This window comes from Camelus dromedarius, chromosome 13 (genome assembly GCF_036321535.1).
Source record: "Camelus dromedarius isolate mCamDro1 chromosome 13, mCamDro1.pat, whole genome shotgun sequence".
NCBI lineage: Eukaryota > Metazoa > Chordata > Mammalia > Artiodactyla > Camelidae > Camelus > Camelus dromedarius.
The window spans coordinates 33,401,999-33,421,820 of NC_087448.1; the positions used below are offsets into that span (position 1 = coordinate 33,401,999).

The 19,822-nt window shown below is 39.2% G+C and overlaps 1 protein-coding gene across 7 annotated transcripts in view; it reads left to right on the forward strand.

Annotated features, from left to right (window-relative positions):
• The first annotated feature begins 2,613 nt into the window (after nucleotides 1-2,613).
• The window catches only part of PCDH9 (protocadherin 9), an 858,857-nt gene continuing 841,648 nt past the window's right edge, over nucleotides 2,614-19,822 (forward strand). For all 7 annotated transcript variants that reach the window (XM_010982176.3, XM_010982179.3, XM_010982177.3 and 4 more), the window contains exons 1-2: nucleotides 2,614-3,179; nucleotides 4,422-7,592. In XM_010982176.3, coding sequence (XP_010980478.1) covers nucleotides 4,557-7,592 — 3,036 coding nt within the window. In that variant the 5' untranslated portion in view covers nucleotides 2,614-3,179; nucleotides 4,422-4,556. The remainder of the gene's footprint in view (nucleotides 3,180-4,421; nucleotides 7,593-19,822) is intronic.

Here is a 19,822-nt window from a genome sequence, read left to right on the forward strand (position 1 = left end):
TAAATAATCCCAATAATTGAGATATGCCAAATAAACACCAATAAGGTGGAATGCACTGAAGTCAGTAGCTCTACTTCTATATTATTTTCTATCACCTTTGTAAAGAATCTACATTTACTTCATTTGGGGGCTTTGACTGGTGGTTTCTGTTAATTGAAGTCTCATGGTTATAAATTTTATCATGTGATTATTTTTTTTCTCTTCCTTAACTTTCATCTGTGTTCACTCTAAGATTTCACTTATGAGCCTAGGGTATAGATGGGTTCTGACTACAAGTAAACCTACCTCTTAGCAAACAGAAACAATTCCACTTCGTGATGATGTTAAACAATTATTGCTAAGCTATGTGTTGCGATCAGAACAAGACTTTGAAATGATTGTGGTATGATTAGAATAAGAATGTGAGATCACTGCGATGCTCATGAAATGAACCGGAAAGCGGCTGTGCCGCTATGTTTATTGTAAATGTATCAGAGTGATGGTTCATTTATTATTTTAAACTAGTTCAGAGCATAAAATAGTTGACAATTGGAACAATGCACTAGCTTTAACTGCAGATTTTGTAAATGGCAAAATGATCATTCATTGTGGTAAAATAAAAACCTTCCTTTAATTCACTCGCATTATTCTATGAGGTAATGTTTTTCTTTTGACTTTGGATACTTAAACAATCCTTTTTATTCTTTAATTTTGTATATTCTGATCACACAAAATACTATCATAAAACTTGTTTAGCTATTTAAAAGCATTATCAACCTATGGCCTGCCAGAAACCTGTTTTATATGTCATATATAAGGCATTAATGTATTTTACAGTGGGCTTTTAGGCACTGCACTTTTACTGTGCTTATTCACCGAGGAAAAGTTTGCATAAAAAAAGAGTACATTTTCATAGATGTGGGGAAATCGTAATGTCAAATGAGTTGCTTAAATAATAGAATTATTTATACAATATCTAAATTTGGTAGGTTGGCTTTTTTTTTTTAACTTTTAAATATCTAAAAAGAAGTGTTCATACTGAAAAAGAAAGACATTGTATTCAAAAACAAGAAGTGTTCCTGAACACATCACCATAGTGCATAGAACTACATGAAGAGCCTTTAAGGCATCTTCAGCCCAGTACAGGATGGGGAACACGGAGGTTTAAAATAAATGCCCTTTATCCTCCCTGTAAGTTAGAATAAGTTTTCAATCATGCATTAAGACCTTCTCAGATAACCTTTATAGGTCATGCAAAAAAATGATTTTTTTTTTGTTCCAAGTGAACTGTTATTTTTAATGCCTCTAACTTTCCTCAGGTATCTGACATTGCAGGTACAACCCATCACACAAACCTTCGTGGTTTAATGATTTTAAAAGATCAGTCCAATACAGATAGTGCTTTTGGGGCCAGTATTTCAGGAGCAAGCTAATCCTTTCGAGAGCCATTCTATCCGACTCTCTTAGGAAAATGAGAAACGTGGGAGGATACGCGACAGAACTGGAGTCAGAGAAATGAACTGCACAGGGAAAGACAAGCACTACATGTAAAGTTGGGATCAGCAGACGGTGGAAGGGGAAAGGAGACGCTCCGCAGCTTGGGGAGCAGCTGGAAGGGACTCCTTCCAGCCTCCCGCAAGCAAAGTTTGCAGCTAGGTGCGCCGACGCGGGTTTTGCCGCAGCCGCGCGTCCTGGAGAGCTCGGGTTCGCTGATTTCCGGGCGCGGCGGGAGCAGAAGCGCGAGGACAGCCTCGATCAGCCTTCACGGCCCGTCCTGCTCCCGAGACGAGACTTCGCCCCGCACACCAGACTGGCCTAGGGCCGACTAAGGGGATCCCAGAGGCCGTCCTTTTCCCCTTCTCCCGGCAGCGTCCGTCTCCCGGCATGTGGGGAGTGCTCAAATTAATTTCCTTTCCGGTCTTGACTGAGACTCAAACATCCTCCGTCCCGACCTTTCGCTATCCGCCCTCTCTGCCCTTCCTGCCAGTGTCCCCGCCAGCAAAGCCTCTAGCTGCAGCACCGGGCGTGTAGTCCTCCCGGCCAGTGCTCCCCTCCGAGGGGCGGCAATGCACCTCACGTCCCGGACCGCAGGTGAACTCTTCCCCATCTCTGCATTTTGGTCCCTCATTTATAAATGCCAAGAGAGGTGCGGAACGTGCGCCCGCGGCTGAGCCGCCTCGCCATCCCCCCCCTCAGCTGCCTGCCGCGGTGCCCGAGGCTTCCGGATCCGCGCCTGGCAGCCCCACCGGCCTCCCGCGCCGCCCTTGCTCGTGCGACCGCCGGGGCCCGGCCGCCCGCTGCCCCGCGCCGCCCCGAGCAGCCGCCAGCTCGGTTTACGCCTGTGAGAGCGGAGTCCGCGCGGGCCGGGGGAGCGTGGGCGCTTCCCTCCCGGGCCGGAGCCTGCCGGGCATGCTCAGTGCACCTCCTGGAACCCGGCTCTCCCGGGGCCAGGATCGGGGCTCCGGGTTTTCGGGGCTGCCGAGGGGGCGCTGGGGAGGGGAGGCCGGGAGACAGTCAGCGCCTTGTTCCGCGCGCGGCTGCGGCCGCCCGCACCGCAAGATAAGGACCAATCAGGGGCCGGGGGTTGGGCTTAGGCCGTCACGCCCTCCCTCTGGGCTTATTGAGAGTTATATCAAGAAATTCAGTTCAGAGAGAGGAGAGGGAGAAGGAGAGGGGCAGAGGAGAAGGGAGAGAGGGAGAGCATGCCAGACAGGAAGGAGCGCCCTAGAGTCTCCGAAGCACGAAAGAGAGAACCAATTAGGAATTTTTCGGGCAACTGCCACCCTGGAGAGCAGCCAGAGAATCACCATCACCCCAACTCTGACGTTTCCTACAAGAAGTTAGAGACTTAAGCAGTCTTGACATCGGAGAGAAATGGTATGCTTGATGCTGTGGAAAATACCCCTGAGCTGAAGAAGTGCAACTGGATGTTGTGTGTGTGTTAAATACCAGAAGAGCTCAGACCCCGTGGGTAATAGAGACGAAATGTGGAGAGAATGACTAACGACAAATCTGTGAATTTGTTCTCTGGAGTTGCTAATTTGCCAGCCCGAAGCAACACATTTTACAAGGAAGAAACGTTTTGCTGCTTCTGATTTCTCCCCAAACTGGTGCTACCAGATGCATGGCTTTTTATGTGTTGGAACAGATCATTCCTAACTGCAGCATACCGGGAAAGGGGAAAGGTTGAGGCAACTAACGTAAGTGTAAAGTTTCGCATGCACAATTGTAAATTTTGTTTTTAGCTATGTCCTCGTTGTAGACGAAGGATGTTTGTAATTGGGTAGACGGTTGGGGCAGAGCTCACCTACTAGGCTGTATCTGCATCCCTACCTGCATCACTCTGCCGGAACTAATCGCAGGCATCAGCTACCGTGCAGCCTAATGCAGATAAGATTAGAGCCTGGGAACTGACCAGTTCTGCTCAAGTAGGTGGCTGCCTGGAGCCTTGCACCCATTTAAATTGCAGTTAGGGGAGCATCTAAGCAGCAGGATTTTTACCTGCATTACTGAATTGCAGTATTTATGTGTGGCCGATGTTAACTAATACTATAACCAGAGATCGGGGTTAAGAAACTGCATTTTTTTCTTCTTTTATGCTCAGTAGAAAATATTATGCTGTTACATGGAAATGTTAGCTGCGTTTCACTTACATCTTGGCACGCTCTTCCACCTCTAGGATAAGGAATCCTTTATTATTATATACATTGTAAAAGTTTTAATGTGTTTATTAATTCTAATGGGGATAATTTGACATCATGGAGAAATGAGAGTGAGGTCTGTCTGGTAAGAAATTGGAGGTCTTGGTATTGTGCTTTTAGGCAATGAGGATATGGAGTGGCCAGTGACTATTGCTTCTGATGCTGCAGCACCATGTCCGGATGCTTGTTCCCCGGTAAAATTGTGTGAGAAGGCAGTTGAGGAACTCGGAAGAAAGAAAAAGATAGTCTTTTTAGAAGAAAGAGATGACTCAGTGTGGCAGAGAAGAAAACATATCACATTTGACATGTGACAAAGCAATTAGCAGGAACCATAGCTAAATACTTAGTGTTTTTCACTTGCGCCTAAAAAAAAAAAAAAAAAAAACTAAGAGAGGTGGATTAGAAGCCAGAAGGCGGGTAAGACAAGGGGGAACAAGGGGGAGGGGAAAAGGAGGACAAGAATGCATGTTTTGAATTAAACAGTGTCCTGAAAACAGTCTGGGTGAATACAGGTCAAAATAGCAGCTGTCCTTAATCCAAAAGTAGAGAATTTCATTTTCTCTGGGCAAATGCAACAAGCAGGGGATATTCAGTGTTTCTATTCACAGAGTTAACTTGCAAACAGTGGCAGAGCAAACTGCCACGTTTACTAATAGGTAGTGGAAAATGTGTTGTGATGTTTCGTGACTGTGTGCTTTTGTTTACTGAAGAGTAATATTGTCTATGTGATTGTGTTGACAGTGGCTGTCTCCAAATAAGCGATGAGCTGTAATGCGTCCTCCAGTCCATGCACGCTTCCTCTTGCAATTCGTGCATCTTTCCTCAGTGGAAACCTTTAAACCCTAAAATCCAGGAAAAGAAAATAAATACATTATCATGGACCTGAGGGATTTTTACCTGTTGGCTGCTCTGATTGCCTGTCTAAGGCTGGATTCTGCAATAGCTCAAGAACTTATTTACACTATTAGAGAGGAATTGCCTGAAAATGTGCCCATAGGAAACATACCAAAGGATCTGAACATTTCTCACATCAATGCTGCCACAGGGACCAGCGCCAGCCTTGTCTACAGACTGGTTTCTAAAGCTGGGGATGCTCCTTTGGTGAAAGTATCCAGTAGCACTGGGGAAATTTTCACAACCTCCAATAGAATAGACAGAGAAAAACTCTGTGCTGGAGCCTTCTATGCTGAGGAGAATGAGTGTTTCTTTGAACTTGAGGTGGTGATCCTCCCCAATGATTTTTTCAGGCTGATCAAAATAAAGATAATTGTCAAGGATACCAATGATAATGCCCCCATGTTTCCATCTCCTGTCATCAATATTTCCATCCCAGAAAACACTTTGATCAACAGCCGCTTTCCAATTCCATCAGCAACAGATCCTGACACAGGCTTCAATGGTGTACAGCATTATGAATTGTTAAATGGGCAGAGTGTTTTTGGACTGGATATCGTGGAAACTCCGGAAGGAGAGAAGTGGCCGCAATTGATTGTTCAGCAAAACTTGGACAGAGAACAGAAAGATACCTATGTGATGAAAATCAAAGTAGAGGATGGAGGTACTCCACAGAAATCCAGCACAGCCATACTGCAGGTCACAGTAAGTGATGTAAATGACAACAGGCCAGTGTTTAAAGAGGGTCAAGTAGAGGTGCATATTCCAGAGAATGCTCCGATCGGCACCTCTGTAATTCAGCTCCATGCCACTGATGCAGACATAGGCAGTAATGCTGAAATCCGGTACATTTTTGGTGCCCAGGTCGCCCCTGCAACCAAAAGACTCTTTGCTTTAAATAATACTACTGGGCTGATTACAGTTCAGAGGTCCTTAGATCGAGAGGAGACAGCCATTCACAAAGTGACAGTGCTGGCTAGTGATGGCAGCTCCACTCCCGCTCGAGCAACGGTTACCATCAATGTCACTGATGTAAATGATAACCCTCCGAACATAGACCTCAGGTACATTATCAGTCCCATCAATGGAACAGTGTATTTATCTGAGAAAGATCCTGTCAATACAAAGATTGCCCTAATTACAGTTTCAGATAAGGACACCGATGTGAATGGCAAAGTGATCTGTTTTATTGAGAGAGAGGTCCCATTTCATTTGAAGGCAGTATATGACAACCAGTATTTGCTAGAGACCTCCTCTTTGTTGGACTATGAGGGCACCAAAGAATTCAGCTTTAAAATTGTTGCCTCTGATTCTGGGAAGCCCAGTTTAAATCAGACTGCTCTGGTAAGGGTTAAGCTTGAGGACGAAAATGACAACCCACCAATTTTCAACCAGCCTGTAATTGAGCTGTCAGTTTCTGAAAACAACCGACGTGGGTTATACTTAACAACTATTAGTGCCACAGATGAAGACAGTGGGAAAAATGCAGATATTGTTTATCAGCTTGGACCGAATGCCTCCTTCTTTGATCTGGACCGAAAGACAGGAGTTTTGACAGCCTCCAGAGTCTTTGACAGAGAAGAACAAGAGCGATTCATTTTTACAGTAACTGCCAGGGACAATGGGACCCCTCCCCTCCAAAGCCAAGCGGCTGTGATAGTTACTGTTCTGGATGAGAATGACAATAGCCCCAAGTTTACTCATAATCATTTTCAATTTTTTGTGTCTGAGAATCTGCCAAAGTATAGTACCGTGGGGGTCATCACAGTGACAGATGCAGATGCTGGAGAGAATAAAGCTGTGACTCTTTCCATTCTAAATGACAATGATAATTTTGTGTTGGATCCGCATTCTGGAGTCATAAAGTCAAACGTCTCATTTGATAGAGAGCAGCAGAGTTCCTATACTTTTGATGTCAAGGCCACCGATGGGGGACAGCCGCCCCGTTCCTCTACTGCAAAAGTAACTATAAATGTCATGGATGTCAATGACAATAGCCCGGTTGTCATTTCGCCACCTTCTAATACTTCTTTTAAGTTGGTGCCTCTCTCGGCCATTCCTGGCTCGGTGGTAGCAGAGGTTTTTGCAGTGGATATTGACACTGGGATGAACGCTGAACTTAAGTACACAATTGTGAGTGGGAACAACAAAGGCTTGTTTCGAATTGATCCGGTAACAGGTAACATTACTCTGGAAGAAAAACCGGCACCCACCGATGTGGGCTTGCACCGTTTGGTGGTCAACATAAGTGACCTGGGATACCCTAAGTCTCTGCACACACTTGTGCTGGTTTTTCTCTACGTTAATGACACTGCTGGCAATGCCTCCTATATCTATGACTTGATTCGCAGGACTATGGAGACCCCATTGGACAGGAACATAGGGGACAGCAGCCAACCCTATCAAAACGAGGACTATCTCACCATCATGATCGCCATCGTGGCGGGCGCCATGGTGGTCATCGTCGTGATCTTCGTCACCGTTCTGGTGCGCTGTCGCCACGCATCCAGGTTCAAAGCAGCTCAGAGGAGCAAGCAAGGTGCCGAGTGGATGTCCCCAAACCAGGAGAACAAACAAAACAAGAAAAAGAAAAGGAAGAAAAGAAAGTCTCCTAAGAGCTCTCTTCTGAACTTTGTTACAATTGAAGAGTCCAAACCCGATGATGCAGTTCACGAACCTATCAATGGGACCATAAGCCTGCCGGCGGAGCTGGAGGAGCAAAGCATAGGAAGGTTTGACTGGGGCCCGGCACCTCCCACCACCTTCAAGCCTAACAGCCCTGACCTGGCCAAGCACTACAAATCCGCTTCTCCGCAGCCCGCTTTCCATCTGAAACCAGACACTCCGGTTTCTGTGAAAAAGCATCACGTGATTCAGGAGCTCCCTTTGGACAACACCTTTGTCGGGGGTTGTGACACCCTTTCCAAACGCTCGTCCACTAGTTCAGATCACTTCAGTGCCTCAGAGTGCAGCTCCCAAGGAGGCTTCAAGACAAAGGGCCCCTTACACACCAGACAGGTAAACGAGCACTTTTACTGGTCTATAAGTACTGCATACAAGTGCCCAGTCAACCAGTATTAATGTGCCAGTGTGTCTATTGTTTTGGTCTAACTTTAGCTTAGTGATAAAGAGGGAAAAAAAAAACTTGACCCCTTTTCTAGTCCTCTGGGGCTCAGTCAAGAATTTTTAGAACAGCTTTGAAATTTCTGAGTTCTGAGAAATTATTTAACCTCCCAGTTTCCTTCAAATGGCAAAAGATGAAAAGAGGAAATTATTCCAAAATGTCCCAAGATAATGTTTGCCAAAGAAGAAAACCTGTCCTGATCTGCCAAATTCTGTTCCTGGGGTTTCCAAATTGACTGCTTCAACGTTTCCACATTACCTTTTGATCTAAAAAAATCACCTTCAAATCTCAAGTTTTAACTGACATTTGAAGGTCTGACTATAATAATTATGTTGGAGCTGTGGTTGCTAAAGGGGTTAATTTTTTTTAGTCTCTAAACAAGATCGTAGAATACTAAACGTACATCGGCCGTGAAGCACATGATTGTTGATAGATTGCAACTAAGCCATACAGGAAGTCTTCTCTTTGCTTTCAGATGATTTTATTGTATTATAGTAAATTGGGGATTGACTAGAAAGGTTTGCAGATTGCCCACAATGGCCAAAGTACTCTTTCAAAAAAAAAAAAAAAAAAGAAGGAATGCTTTCTCCCTGATATAACTGATTTATACAGAAAAGAATGAATCCATTGTAAATATTCTCTCATCTTAGTGCATATGCATAAGTGATCTGTCATAACTCATTTTAAACTGTGAAATATGCCATATGAAGAGGGATTAAGAGGCTGAGAAACTCATATTTCAACCAAATCCAGAATTAGTTTTTCTTAGGTCTAATAATTCCTTGTTAATAAAGATTTAAATGCAGCGCTGTCTAATTTATTTCACTGGTGCTTGTCTGTTGCCATGAAAGCTGAGTGTCAATAATAGCCTGTAGATGGCACTAGGGTATCATGTCGCTTGTGCTGGCCTGGTGCCAATCCCGCAGTAGCAAGGGAAAGGGGAGGGAAGGCTCAAGCTGGTATTCCAGCCAAAGATACCTTTTATTTAATGATAGTTGCTCTGGAGCAACTAGCATTTAAGTTCATTTGCTTGCTTTTTTGTGATTCCCTTCATACACCAACTTTCTAGGATTTCCTAATCCAAGTTCTGGCTGTGTTGGTATTGAGTCCACCCAGGGTGATGGACCATCTGAACGTGTTAAAGTGAGGAACATAGAGATTTCAGAAAATCAAGTAAAACAAAATAAATCTGCAGGGTAGTATTGACAGTTGTTGATTAGTGTTTGAAAACTCAAGAGTTTTTCTTTTTCTTTTTTTTTTTCCCGAGTGGCATCTGGATGGGTTAGAATGTCTTACTGAAACTCTATTTTTCTCTCACCATCCAGGGTTTGTTGCTCTGGAGTGACTTGAAGGTTTGGTGGTAGTAAGATATTTATTCATACTTTTGACAATGAATCACAGAGATACTCCCTGAACACTAAGTACATGCCTATGATTATATAAATAAAATCTCCATTTCTTAAAAAATTAAATAGCTAGTGCATTTAAAAAGTACATGTACCTAGAGCTTGAATGCACAGGCTGAAAAGAATTAAAATACATCAGCCCAGAAGTTCTAGAGGAGAATAAAAAGTTATTAGATATATATTGAAGTTTGAATGAATTATTCTCATGTTAGACTTCATCAGCTTGTTAAAAGAGGTTTGGGGTTTTAAAATTTAGAGCATTTCTGAGTTTTGTAAAGGTTTATGAAAATCGGTAAACAGTTAATCATGGTAAGAAAAGTAATTTTTGAAATGCAGTGGAATTAAATATGAAGTTGCTCTTTTAATGAAAAATGGCTTTTTATTATTTACTTTTAATGGGATGTCACTCACAAAATACTGATATTTTATAATTTGCATAAGATCTGAAAAAAAAAAACTAACACAATTTAAAACTCTTCATATAAAATTTGAAATTTCTCTTCCAAAGAAACTTACTGGTATTATTCCCACATCGTCTTTCTTTTCATGTAAGTGTGGTGGGTATTATGAACAAGGAGACACAGACCCACTTTTTCAGATTTCTTCACAAAAGTTGAATATATATGTGTATATATATGTGTGTGTGTGTACATATATGTATATACACATAGTACAGAGGCATAAATGTTAAGTGTGTTTCAGCAAAGTATGGAAAAGATCCTTTGTTGAGGCTTACTCATAAGAAAATTTGTTTCTATGATGTAATCTTTGAAATAGGATGCTGAGTAATTCTCTAACTGGAACTAAAGTGCATTTTAGACATTCCTTAGGACTATGTGTCACTGTGCAGTTCTCCTCATAGGCATTTCGATGTTCAAATGTTGCTATAATTCACGATTATGATAAAGAGCTATTGAAATGGCTTTGCTTATTTATACCTTTTAGAAGTTTTCATGCTGAGAAAAAAATTGTGACTTTGGAGGAAAGGAATGTTGGAAGTAAGGACTGATGATGCTTACAGCAATATGTATACAATTTTGGTATAAAAGAGGCATATTTTCTATGAATGAGGAACACAGATTATATACTACTCTTTAAATTATTTTTTCACGGAACTATCTGATTGTTATCTGAAGATGTTCTAGTTAAGCTGAAAGGAAAAATTCTTCCTTTCTTTTTTTAGCTTCTTCACTTCAACTAGTTGCTTTTATACCAAATGTACTCCTGAAGCTACACAATTTTGAAAAAGTAGGGTTTATTACAACAAAAGCTTTCAAAGGAATTTATGAACTAACATATAAGCTGTGAAGATTTTTAGTTGAGTGGGCATAGATTACTGTTAACAGCAACATCTTTTCACTTTATGGTGCTAGTTGATGTGTGGATAAAATGCAAGATTCTTGAGCACAGGGTTGCCAGATATAAATATCATGAACTTGTATTGCCTGTACAAAGAAAACATAGTCTTCCTTTTACACCATGAGTTTTCTTGTAGTGCATTGATTCTTGTTTTGTCTATTTTCCCCTGCTGTTTTCCCTCCTGTGACCCTGCAAATATCCTATGAAACAGTCTTCACCCACATTCCTCATCCACTCTGTTTTACCAAGGTTCCTTCTCCTTGAATGTAACAGATCTGTCACTGTATTGTCCATAAGTTATTTTCTATGAATTTTTGGAAGTCCCCTTAGCATTCATAGATTGAGTGAAATGCTCCACCCCCTTTTAAAGCTAGATCATGTCTTATTCATCAATAAGCAAAGGTCATAGTTACAGGGTTGAGAGGATGATGGCATAGTCACTTCCACTAGGGCTTTGAATGTCAAAGCTCATTGGTGCATTTTCTCTAAAAGGAAAAGATTTTTTTGGTGGATGTGATTTTTTTAAATGTGGTATTTAAGGTCCCAAATTTGAGGGTGGAATCACCCAGAACGTTTCTTAAAACATGAGTTGTTGGGCCCTACTCACAGAGGTTCTGGTCCAGGACCACTGGGGTCATCCTGAAAATCTGCATTGCTAACAGGCTCCTAGGTAATATCGATGCTGCTGGTCCAGGGAGCACACTTTGAGGACCACTGCCTCAGCATCCTGGAATAGGAAATGTCAACCCCTTCCCCTTCCAGATTATCATTTCCAGAGGACCTGTTTTTGCACAGTCCAACTCTCAGCTCGCTTATTGACAGCTGTTTTATTGTAGCTGGAGGCTTTACAGTAAGCTGTTTCTTACTGTTTCCCAACCTGGTTGACAGCATTTGGGGAATTAATTTTCTTGGCCCCAGTGTGCTTTTTGTAGGGATGTAAATGAAAATGTTAAAGAAAAAAAAAAGGTGACCTATTTACATTTGACAACTTCTTCCGGTAATAAAACAATCTGTGATAGTTGCACTAGAGTTTGGTTCTGGGTAAACAGTCATGTTTAATTTTCTAAATGAAATGCTTATTTTAGAGCTTAAATATCCTTACTTTAACTTTTCACAGTCTAGAGTATTAAGTATTTGCTCAGATATACATTTGTGTATATATTGAAGAAATTATACACTGAAAATGTGTTTGCACGCCCTACTCAAGTGTATACATGTACTTTTACAGTATAAAGGGAATTACTTCTATTCCCAATCATTTAGAGATACTATATTACTTTTATGATTACTTTTCATTTCTGAGTAATCCCACTACAACTGCTACTGAAATGCTGTTATGTCACATAAAATGCACAAGATAGTCCTAGAATTGCTATTTAGAACAGTGAGAGAGAAAAGTGAAATTGAAAGTGAAGGGAGCAAATGTTAATTAATGTGAGGCTACCAAAAACTTTGAGATATTTTAAACTACTAAATATTGCCATCTATTGTGATGGATGAACATGGGTGGGATGTGGGCAAAAATTGCTCCCCAAAATGTAAATTGTATTTCAGATGTTATCAGTTGTGATTTCTGTTCCTCCTTTGCTTTGGCTAAGTGCTCTATGATCATGAAGTCAGTTATGAGGTAGAAGATACCTAGGGCCCTTGGATATTGATTCAGATATTTGAAATGAGCATAGACCAGGTGTCCAGCCTGGCTACCTTTCCTCTTGGGTTTGTAAGACAAATATTTAATGATGTTTTTTTCAGTTTGATACAGTTAAGGTTGAAAATTCAAGGTACATTTGAGCATTTGTTGCTAAAAACCTGAAGGAGAAATAAAAATTGAAAAGTTACCACTGTATTAAGTATGGACATGTCTACTGATGACTGAACACTGGTTAACACAGAGAAAATAATTTCAGTAGTTAACATATTCTATTATCTTAGTTTCTAAATTTTGTTGCAATTAATTATATATAGAGAAACACTCTAAACTGATGTTCCCTTAGCTTCAGATGAGTCATCCTCATGGTGTTACAGAAAAGGCTTTGGTATCACTAAAATCACCTTGTAAATACTGTACTTTGTTACTAATGTGTGATATTTTTATGGAATGTGCATAGTCTTGTTAGTTAAGTATTTCAAGCCAAAATTTATCTTCTCACAATAGCACAAATTAAATTAAAATACAATATGTGAAATGGTAAAACAGAATTTAGATTTAATGGAAAACCTCAAATCTAAACTCAGAATTCCTCATAACCAATTCTGAATTATTTTGACTCTTAAAGTTTCATTTTCATATTGACATGTAAGAGACATATGTAAATTACACCCAAGATATTAGCAGTGGCATCCTGAAGAATCATTTTTCACAGCCCATTATTTTACTTGATGGTACTGAGGTAGGAAAGTGAGACCTTTGAATTATTTTCTTTTATAAGCCCTGTTTTCACAATTATTTTTATTTTATTATTTGTTGAGATTGTTTGATTTCAAAATTTTTCTGGTTGGCTTGTGGGGGAGTGTAGAAATTCACCAGGTGCTAGAAGCTGAATGCTTGCAGTCTAGCAGTACCAGACTGGGTGTTTACAGGAGTCGAGGCCATGCCAACTGTCTTGCTGTTTTTCAGTAGTTTCTCAGTTTGACTTTGTCAGAGTTGAGCTCTTAGCTTACATATAGTTAAAACAGACAAAACCAAAGCTGTGAGTCTGGTTAATGGTTTACCACTTTCGCCTAAAATCCTTGCAGTTAGCTTTCTCTGAATTTAGTCTGGTATGTTCTTAAAAGGGGTCCCCCGTTAAAACTATAAATTAGTCTCTTGCTAAAATTAACAAATTAATATCGTGTATTTCACATAATTGGAAACAAAGTAAGAATTACTTTTTATTTAATGTGGATTTTTAAGTTTTGTCTTTCTTGACAGCTGATATTGTGTTTAATATATTTTTCAGAATTGATTACATACCAAGGCCCTAAAATTTATATCAGGTTTGTTGAAATATGACTCTAATCCCAGGCCAGGTATTCGTGAGAATTTGGAAATGCAGGTCAGCAAGAGGTTTACTCTAAAGTTTTCCATGTCTAGAAGCATAAAAATCACGTTTAATAGGTAATAATGCTAACATGTTATGGCCTTTTCATAGTTAGCACCTCTAAAATGTACATCAGATCACAGAAACAAATCCAAATCCAAAAATATGATCTCTCAATTTACAAAAGGAAATATACTTCACTTTTGAAAATTTCATCAGTTATTTCAGACAGCTCTTAAATCTGTCCAACATTTCATTTGGAAAGGAACACTTGCTTTTTGCCTTTGTTTGATACAAACCTATCAGGCTGTCAGTCATCAAAAACATACAACAAGAAAGATATATTACCATGATTGACATTTTGGTCTTGATTTATATTCTTTTTTTCCCTGAGCCAAGATTCATTAAAATATGAAATTTCTAAATAAGTTCAACAACTATCCTTCCTTAACAGAAAAGAGTGATGGCAGGAATAAACTGGGAAAACAACCCATATATAATCTCTCACTCATATTTTTGTCCTATAAGTAGTTTGCCTCCTATAGACACAAATAGTGGCAGAATCAGAATTTTCTGTGTTATAATATATAACTTAAGGCACTCAGAACTTTAAGTCATTCATTAAGGACCTGTTTTTACATATGTCTCCATTATTTAAATGGCCTGTGAAAATATTTCCCCCCAGCCTTTAACAGTTTGATTGACTACAGTGCCATAAGTACGTATCATATTTAAAGTGATGGACTTGGGACCACCTGGGAGTGGTGAGGATACAGGCATAGGCAAGATCTTTGAGGCACATTTGATTGATTCTTTCTAGTCATTTTACATTAATTATCCTGAGTTTCTTGAGGAAAACATACAAATTTAGCTTATCTTTTCTTGAAATGCATCAACTGTAGTCTTGCCATGCATTCATTTATATAGATTTTTAATTTATGTGGGTTGCGGGGTGGGATGGGAATTTGGTTAGTTTTACCTTGTCTGTATAACATCTTATATTTTAACATTCTTCCTCAGTTTGTCTTTCTATCTGAACATCTCCATATTTTAGTATTACACTGCTTTGTTAATATCCAGCCTCTGGCCTTTTTCAGTCTGTTAGCAGTTGATTAAGAAATACTCTAATCCCTTTCAGGATATTGAGAAACTAATGGATTGCAGAGTATTTGGGTCTTTAAGCTTCAATTGTAAATGGTATGAAGAATTGTCACTGAGCTGATATTTGCATATATCTCTCCCACTGCTAGTTACTTTGCCTCTTTTTTTGTCCTCCTAATCTTCAGCTTTCACTCTAAGAATATTTATTTTAGTCGGAAATAAGCATGCCAGTGATAGAAATTTGGGATGCACCTCCAAATGAATGCCATCACAGACAGGGAAATTCTGGCACATTGTGCATGGATCTGTATGAACACAGTGAACCCTTCATAAGCTCTTAGATTGCAGGAAATCAGTGCTGAAAATTAAGTGGGGTTTTAAAGATTTGCAAAGTAGAGAGCTTTGTATAATGCTGGTATTGCAGGTGCCTATTAAATATGAAGTAAAGGCTTTGTAATACAACTAGCTAACACATTTCCCTCCACATTAGAGTGATTTAGAGCCTCGGGAATTAGTCTTGCCTATTTTTTTCCAAATGCAGAAACATTAGATGTGTCTGAAAGAATAAAATTCTCAAACACTTGCCTTAGAATGGACAGATTTGCTATTCAAGGTAGACGAAGCAGGCCCCCTCCTACTTCCTTGTGGTACCTCTGATGCCCGTGATCCAGCCTTCACCTCTTCTAGAAGAAACTCTCAATTGTGTATATATACTCTCCTCTATACATAAGTCAGATTAAAACCCTAGGTATCTATAAAACTGTAGCATTACCATAATGAAGAGGGCTGACTCCTAGGTGAGTGCTTTGATCCTCAAAGGGATTGCTATTGAATCATTTCTCCAACTGTATTTTTAGAACTCATCTTTGCTCCCTTTGTAAATAGTGTGCATTTGTACCACAGCATTTCATTCAAGACCTACATGGGTTTCAATATATTTACCTTCACGACAGAGTTCAGTAAAATGCCCTGTGGTTATTTAATGCTTAATGTCTTTGATTGGCCCTATTAGATATAAAATCAGTGAAGACAGATATGCCTATTTTTTAATGATTTCACAAATCTTACATTTTTGCCTCCTAGAAAAAGTGAATATATATGTATGTAGTGCACCTGCAGACCACAGTAAGTACGGTGGACTAGCTGAGAATCATCATAGATGATTGATTTTATTTTATTTTATTTTTAACTTTTAGGGGGGTAATTAAGTTTATTCATTTATTTTTAATGGAGGTACTGAGGATTGAACCTAGGACCTTGTGCATGTTAAACAGGTGCTCTACCACTGAGCTATACCCTCCCCCACAGATGACTGGTTTTAAAAGCGAAACAGTTTTCGTGCAAGACAATAGCAACCACAATTCATTAAATGAGGGGTTTTTGTTTTGTTTTGTTTTGTTTTCTCATTAAACAAACCTTAAGAAGGAGAAGCATGGAAACACTGAAGGATGTATAAAATGAAGCTGTATTTTTCATAGGAGGACAATGTCTTCTGCAGACAGTTAGTTTCATAGCAGATCTTTTCTTCAGGAAAATAGAACTACTGGTGCTTTTTGGGATTCAGAGGATGCAACCAATATGTGCCTCCATGTGATAGCAGCTGCATGCTGAGGACTTTCAAATACACAGCTACGTAGGGTTTGCAGGAAGTTTTTGTAGAAGGTGCAGGTGACAAATGGAGACAAATGGAATGAGTTCTCAGTTGCGAGCTGATGCCCACCTGTGTCGTATATTCATGTCATTGACCCGGTTTTCACACTGGAAGCCTGGAATCGCAATGCCTTCCCTGTTTGTCAGCTGTGAACACACCTGGGCTTCTTTGCTTCATTTCTTGTCATTCTCTAGGTGGATTTTATTCACTTATATTACCTCGTATACATCTGCCTTCTTAGTTTCTTGATAGATTTTTAAGTGACATAAAATTATCTCTGAGTATCTTCCCTCCAAAAACAAAACAAAACAAAACTATTTTACTCAAGATCATCCATAAAGCATTAAATAAGACATCCACAATGTGTCCTTTCTTCCTAGAAATAGCAGATCTCTACTTATATTTTCCCATTGCAGTTTTTAAAATTGGGTTGTTATTACTTATACCATTTTCAAATTTAAGAAATCATGTTAAATTTAGCTATCTAGGTGAATAATGTTTCAATGCATTTAAATTTCCAATGTCAAAATATATTAGAATTTAAATATATTAGAATTTTTATGAAAATAAATTCTTTTTTTGCTGCAAAACTGAAATGAGTATCAAAATTACATTCAACCGTAGAAACAACAGACACAATCTTTAGGATATTTTAGTTTGACATGAACTCATTTTCATTCTTGGTCTTGACAGCAACATTTTCTGCCCAGCCATGATGACAAAATATGCTGGATTCACTGATTGATTTTTAAACTTGGTAATAATTAAGCGGACTCATTTTGACACCTAAAGTCTCTGTTTTAGACAATTAAATTCTCCTTTAGCTAAGGGTTATTGACTTCTGGATGATACTGGGAACAACACTCCTCAGGGTTTAAGCTATTCCTGGAGGACCATCTGTTATTGGCGGGGCTGCACATCCTTTCCAGCCTTACAGCATCAACCCCAGGCGAATAGGATTGTTCAAAACAACCCTGGTTCCTCATGATCTTTCAGTCTCAAATGGCAACTCAGTTAATCGAAGACTGGTATATCAAAGTTTAAACTTAATTAAGGAGAATATAAGAAATCTTCTCAAAGTAAGAGGCAATGTCTTACCTACCTCTGCATTTCCAAGGCTAAGCCTACCACAATGCCTAGAAGAGTGAACTTTGTCATCATTCAATACATGTTGACCTAACAGGAGAGATCAGCTGGTATTGGAATCATGCCTCATATATGCATAATATTTTGGTTCATTTAATCTCTGTAACAACCACAGAAAGAAGGTGTTACCATTCTTATTCAACTTACGTAGAAACTGAGAGAAAGAAAATGTGTTTCTTTTCAAGTCACATGGCGACAACTTTTATTTACAGTCTAAAACTCTACCTCTACACTGGTATTTCTCCCTCGTGTGCACCTCCTTTTACTGGTAAAACACTATTTTTAGGTCAGGTGTAAGTCTGAAATATTTTATTCATTCAGTCCACTATTTTTGTTGGAAAGGATTGAAGCCCATTTATAAAAAAATCCCATATTGCAAGGCAGTTCATTGCACCCAAAATTGTTCTTCATGCATTACCTCCCAGTAAACTAACTCTAGACTGTCAGATTAAAGTGTGGCAAGCATACGACATGGGCTTTTTTTGTGTATGTGTGGCTGAGGAATCCCCATGTTCACTAATGTAGGAAGTCATGATCTCCCTAGTGCACCTCCATTCATATTTCTAAAGGCTTAGTGAAGACCCACTCACCTAAACTCGTCCTGTCGATGGCCAAGTCTAAACATCCTTAGACTTTGCATTGTGACGCTTTGATTTTTTTCTATCCCGAGTAATGTAATTAGCATCTTTATATCATTTATCAGGGTCTTAATTCACTAATGATTTCTGCCTATGTATCAGAGAGGCAAAGGATTAAAAAACTGATTCTACTGTATATAAATACATTTCTGTAACAATTAGAGAAACCTGTGATTTCCATTTTCTCCTGCATTTCTTCTACACCACTATGTTTACCCATCAGAACATCTTTTTTCATCTTAGGACATCCTGGGAAGGGGAAGGGGAAGGGGAAAGGTAAAGAGGATCAGATTCCTTTTCTTTCAAGCCCCTTCATCCCAAATTTGTTTTTAAACTGTCAAAAACTTAGATAATTGAGTGATTACTTCTAAATGATATTCAATAGATTCACTTTGATATCTGTTTAATAGAGGCAGTGTGTTTTGAAGGAGAAAAAAATGTCATCACTTTAAAGTTCCTTTAATAGAGTTTGAGCCATCCAGACGGCACCCTCAAATCACACATGAATTCTATAAAAAGAAGCAAAATCATAATTGAATAGTGACTAAACTGGTGTCTGGCTACTATATTAATTTTAGAAAGATAAATTTAGTGTCTAACAGAACTCACAGAATAGATTCTCAAGGCTCAAAAGGGACCTTTGAGATTATTTGGCCTATTTAATTCCTTTTCCAGATGAAAAAGCTGATACTACCACGCAAAGTAGTTTGATATTTGAAGTAAAAATAAAATGACTTGAGGAACTGCTACTTTAAAAACTGTGTCACATTGAAGGCATCATTTGAATGTACCATTCCTTGTTTTTCTGGTCTGTAACATGGATGTAATCATGCCTAACCCACAGGGTTGTTAGGAGATTAAGTGAGTGGGGACATGGGTGCATGTGAATCTCTGGACCACGGCAGGAAGACACTCCAAAAACCTACCTGTTTTTCCACCCCTTTTGTCCAAGGATGCAAACTTAGCACTGACAGATAATGGATGTTCTCTTAGTTTTGTTTTTGGTGGTTTTCTTGAATCTGAGTTTTATATCTTTTTAATAAGCGAGTCATCTCTGTTAATCTGCTTTTGGTTTAAAACATTGTTTGGGGGGGTTATTTAGGATTTCTGATCTTTGTAACAGCATCAGAAGACAGCAGATAGAATGTTCTGTTTTCTTTTGATCTTGATCCCTATTATTTCACGTTTGTATAATTGCTGCATCTTTCATTTTGAGTATTTCACAATTTTCCTTTGCATGTTGTGCTTTAAATTCATCCTGCCTCCTTTAGTATTTGTTGTTAATTTACTTCCCTGTGGATTACCCATAGGAACTCCACCCGACTGGGGATTTTCACCTTATATATCACTCCGATTACAAAACAACATATAAGAGAGTGAATCTGTTTCACAGTCAGTACTTAGCACAGCTGGAGCCATTTGAAACCTGCTGCATTTTGCTTCCAATTATTCCATAGACTAGAAAGCATCTCTGTTGAAGTAATGGCATCCATGATATAATCATACTAGTTAAAATACCTTGGAGTATATGGATCATATTTCTGGGATTCATCAAATTATGCCAGAAGCATAATAACCAATTTTTTTACTCTTATTTTATAATAATATTTGTTCAATTATAGTAAGTTTTTAATGTCTTAAATGCACATTTATAATGTTTCATTATGTGGGTGACATAATAACATAAATGAGACCCAAAAAATACAAATATAACAGAATATAATAGTACCTGAAAAATAATTTTTCTTCATATCCTGGGGTCAAAATCATGGTCTTGTGTTAAAACAGCCGAAATCATGGAGA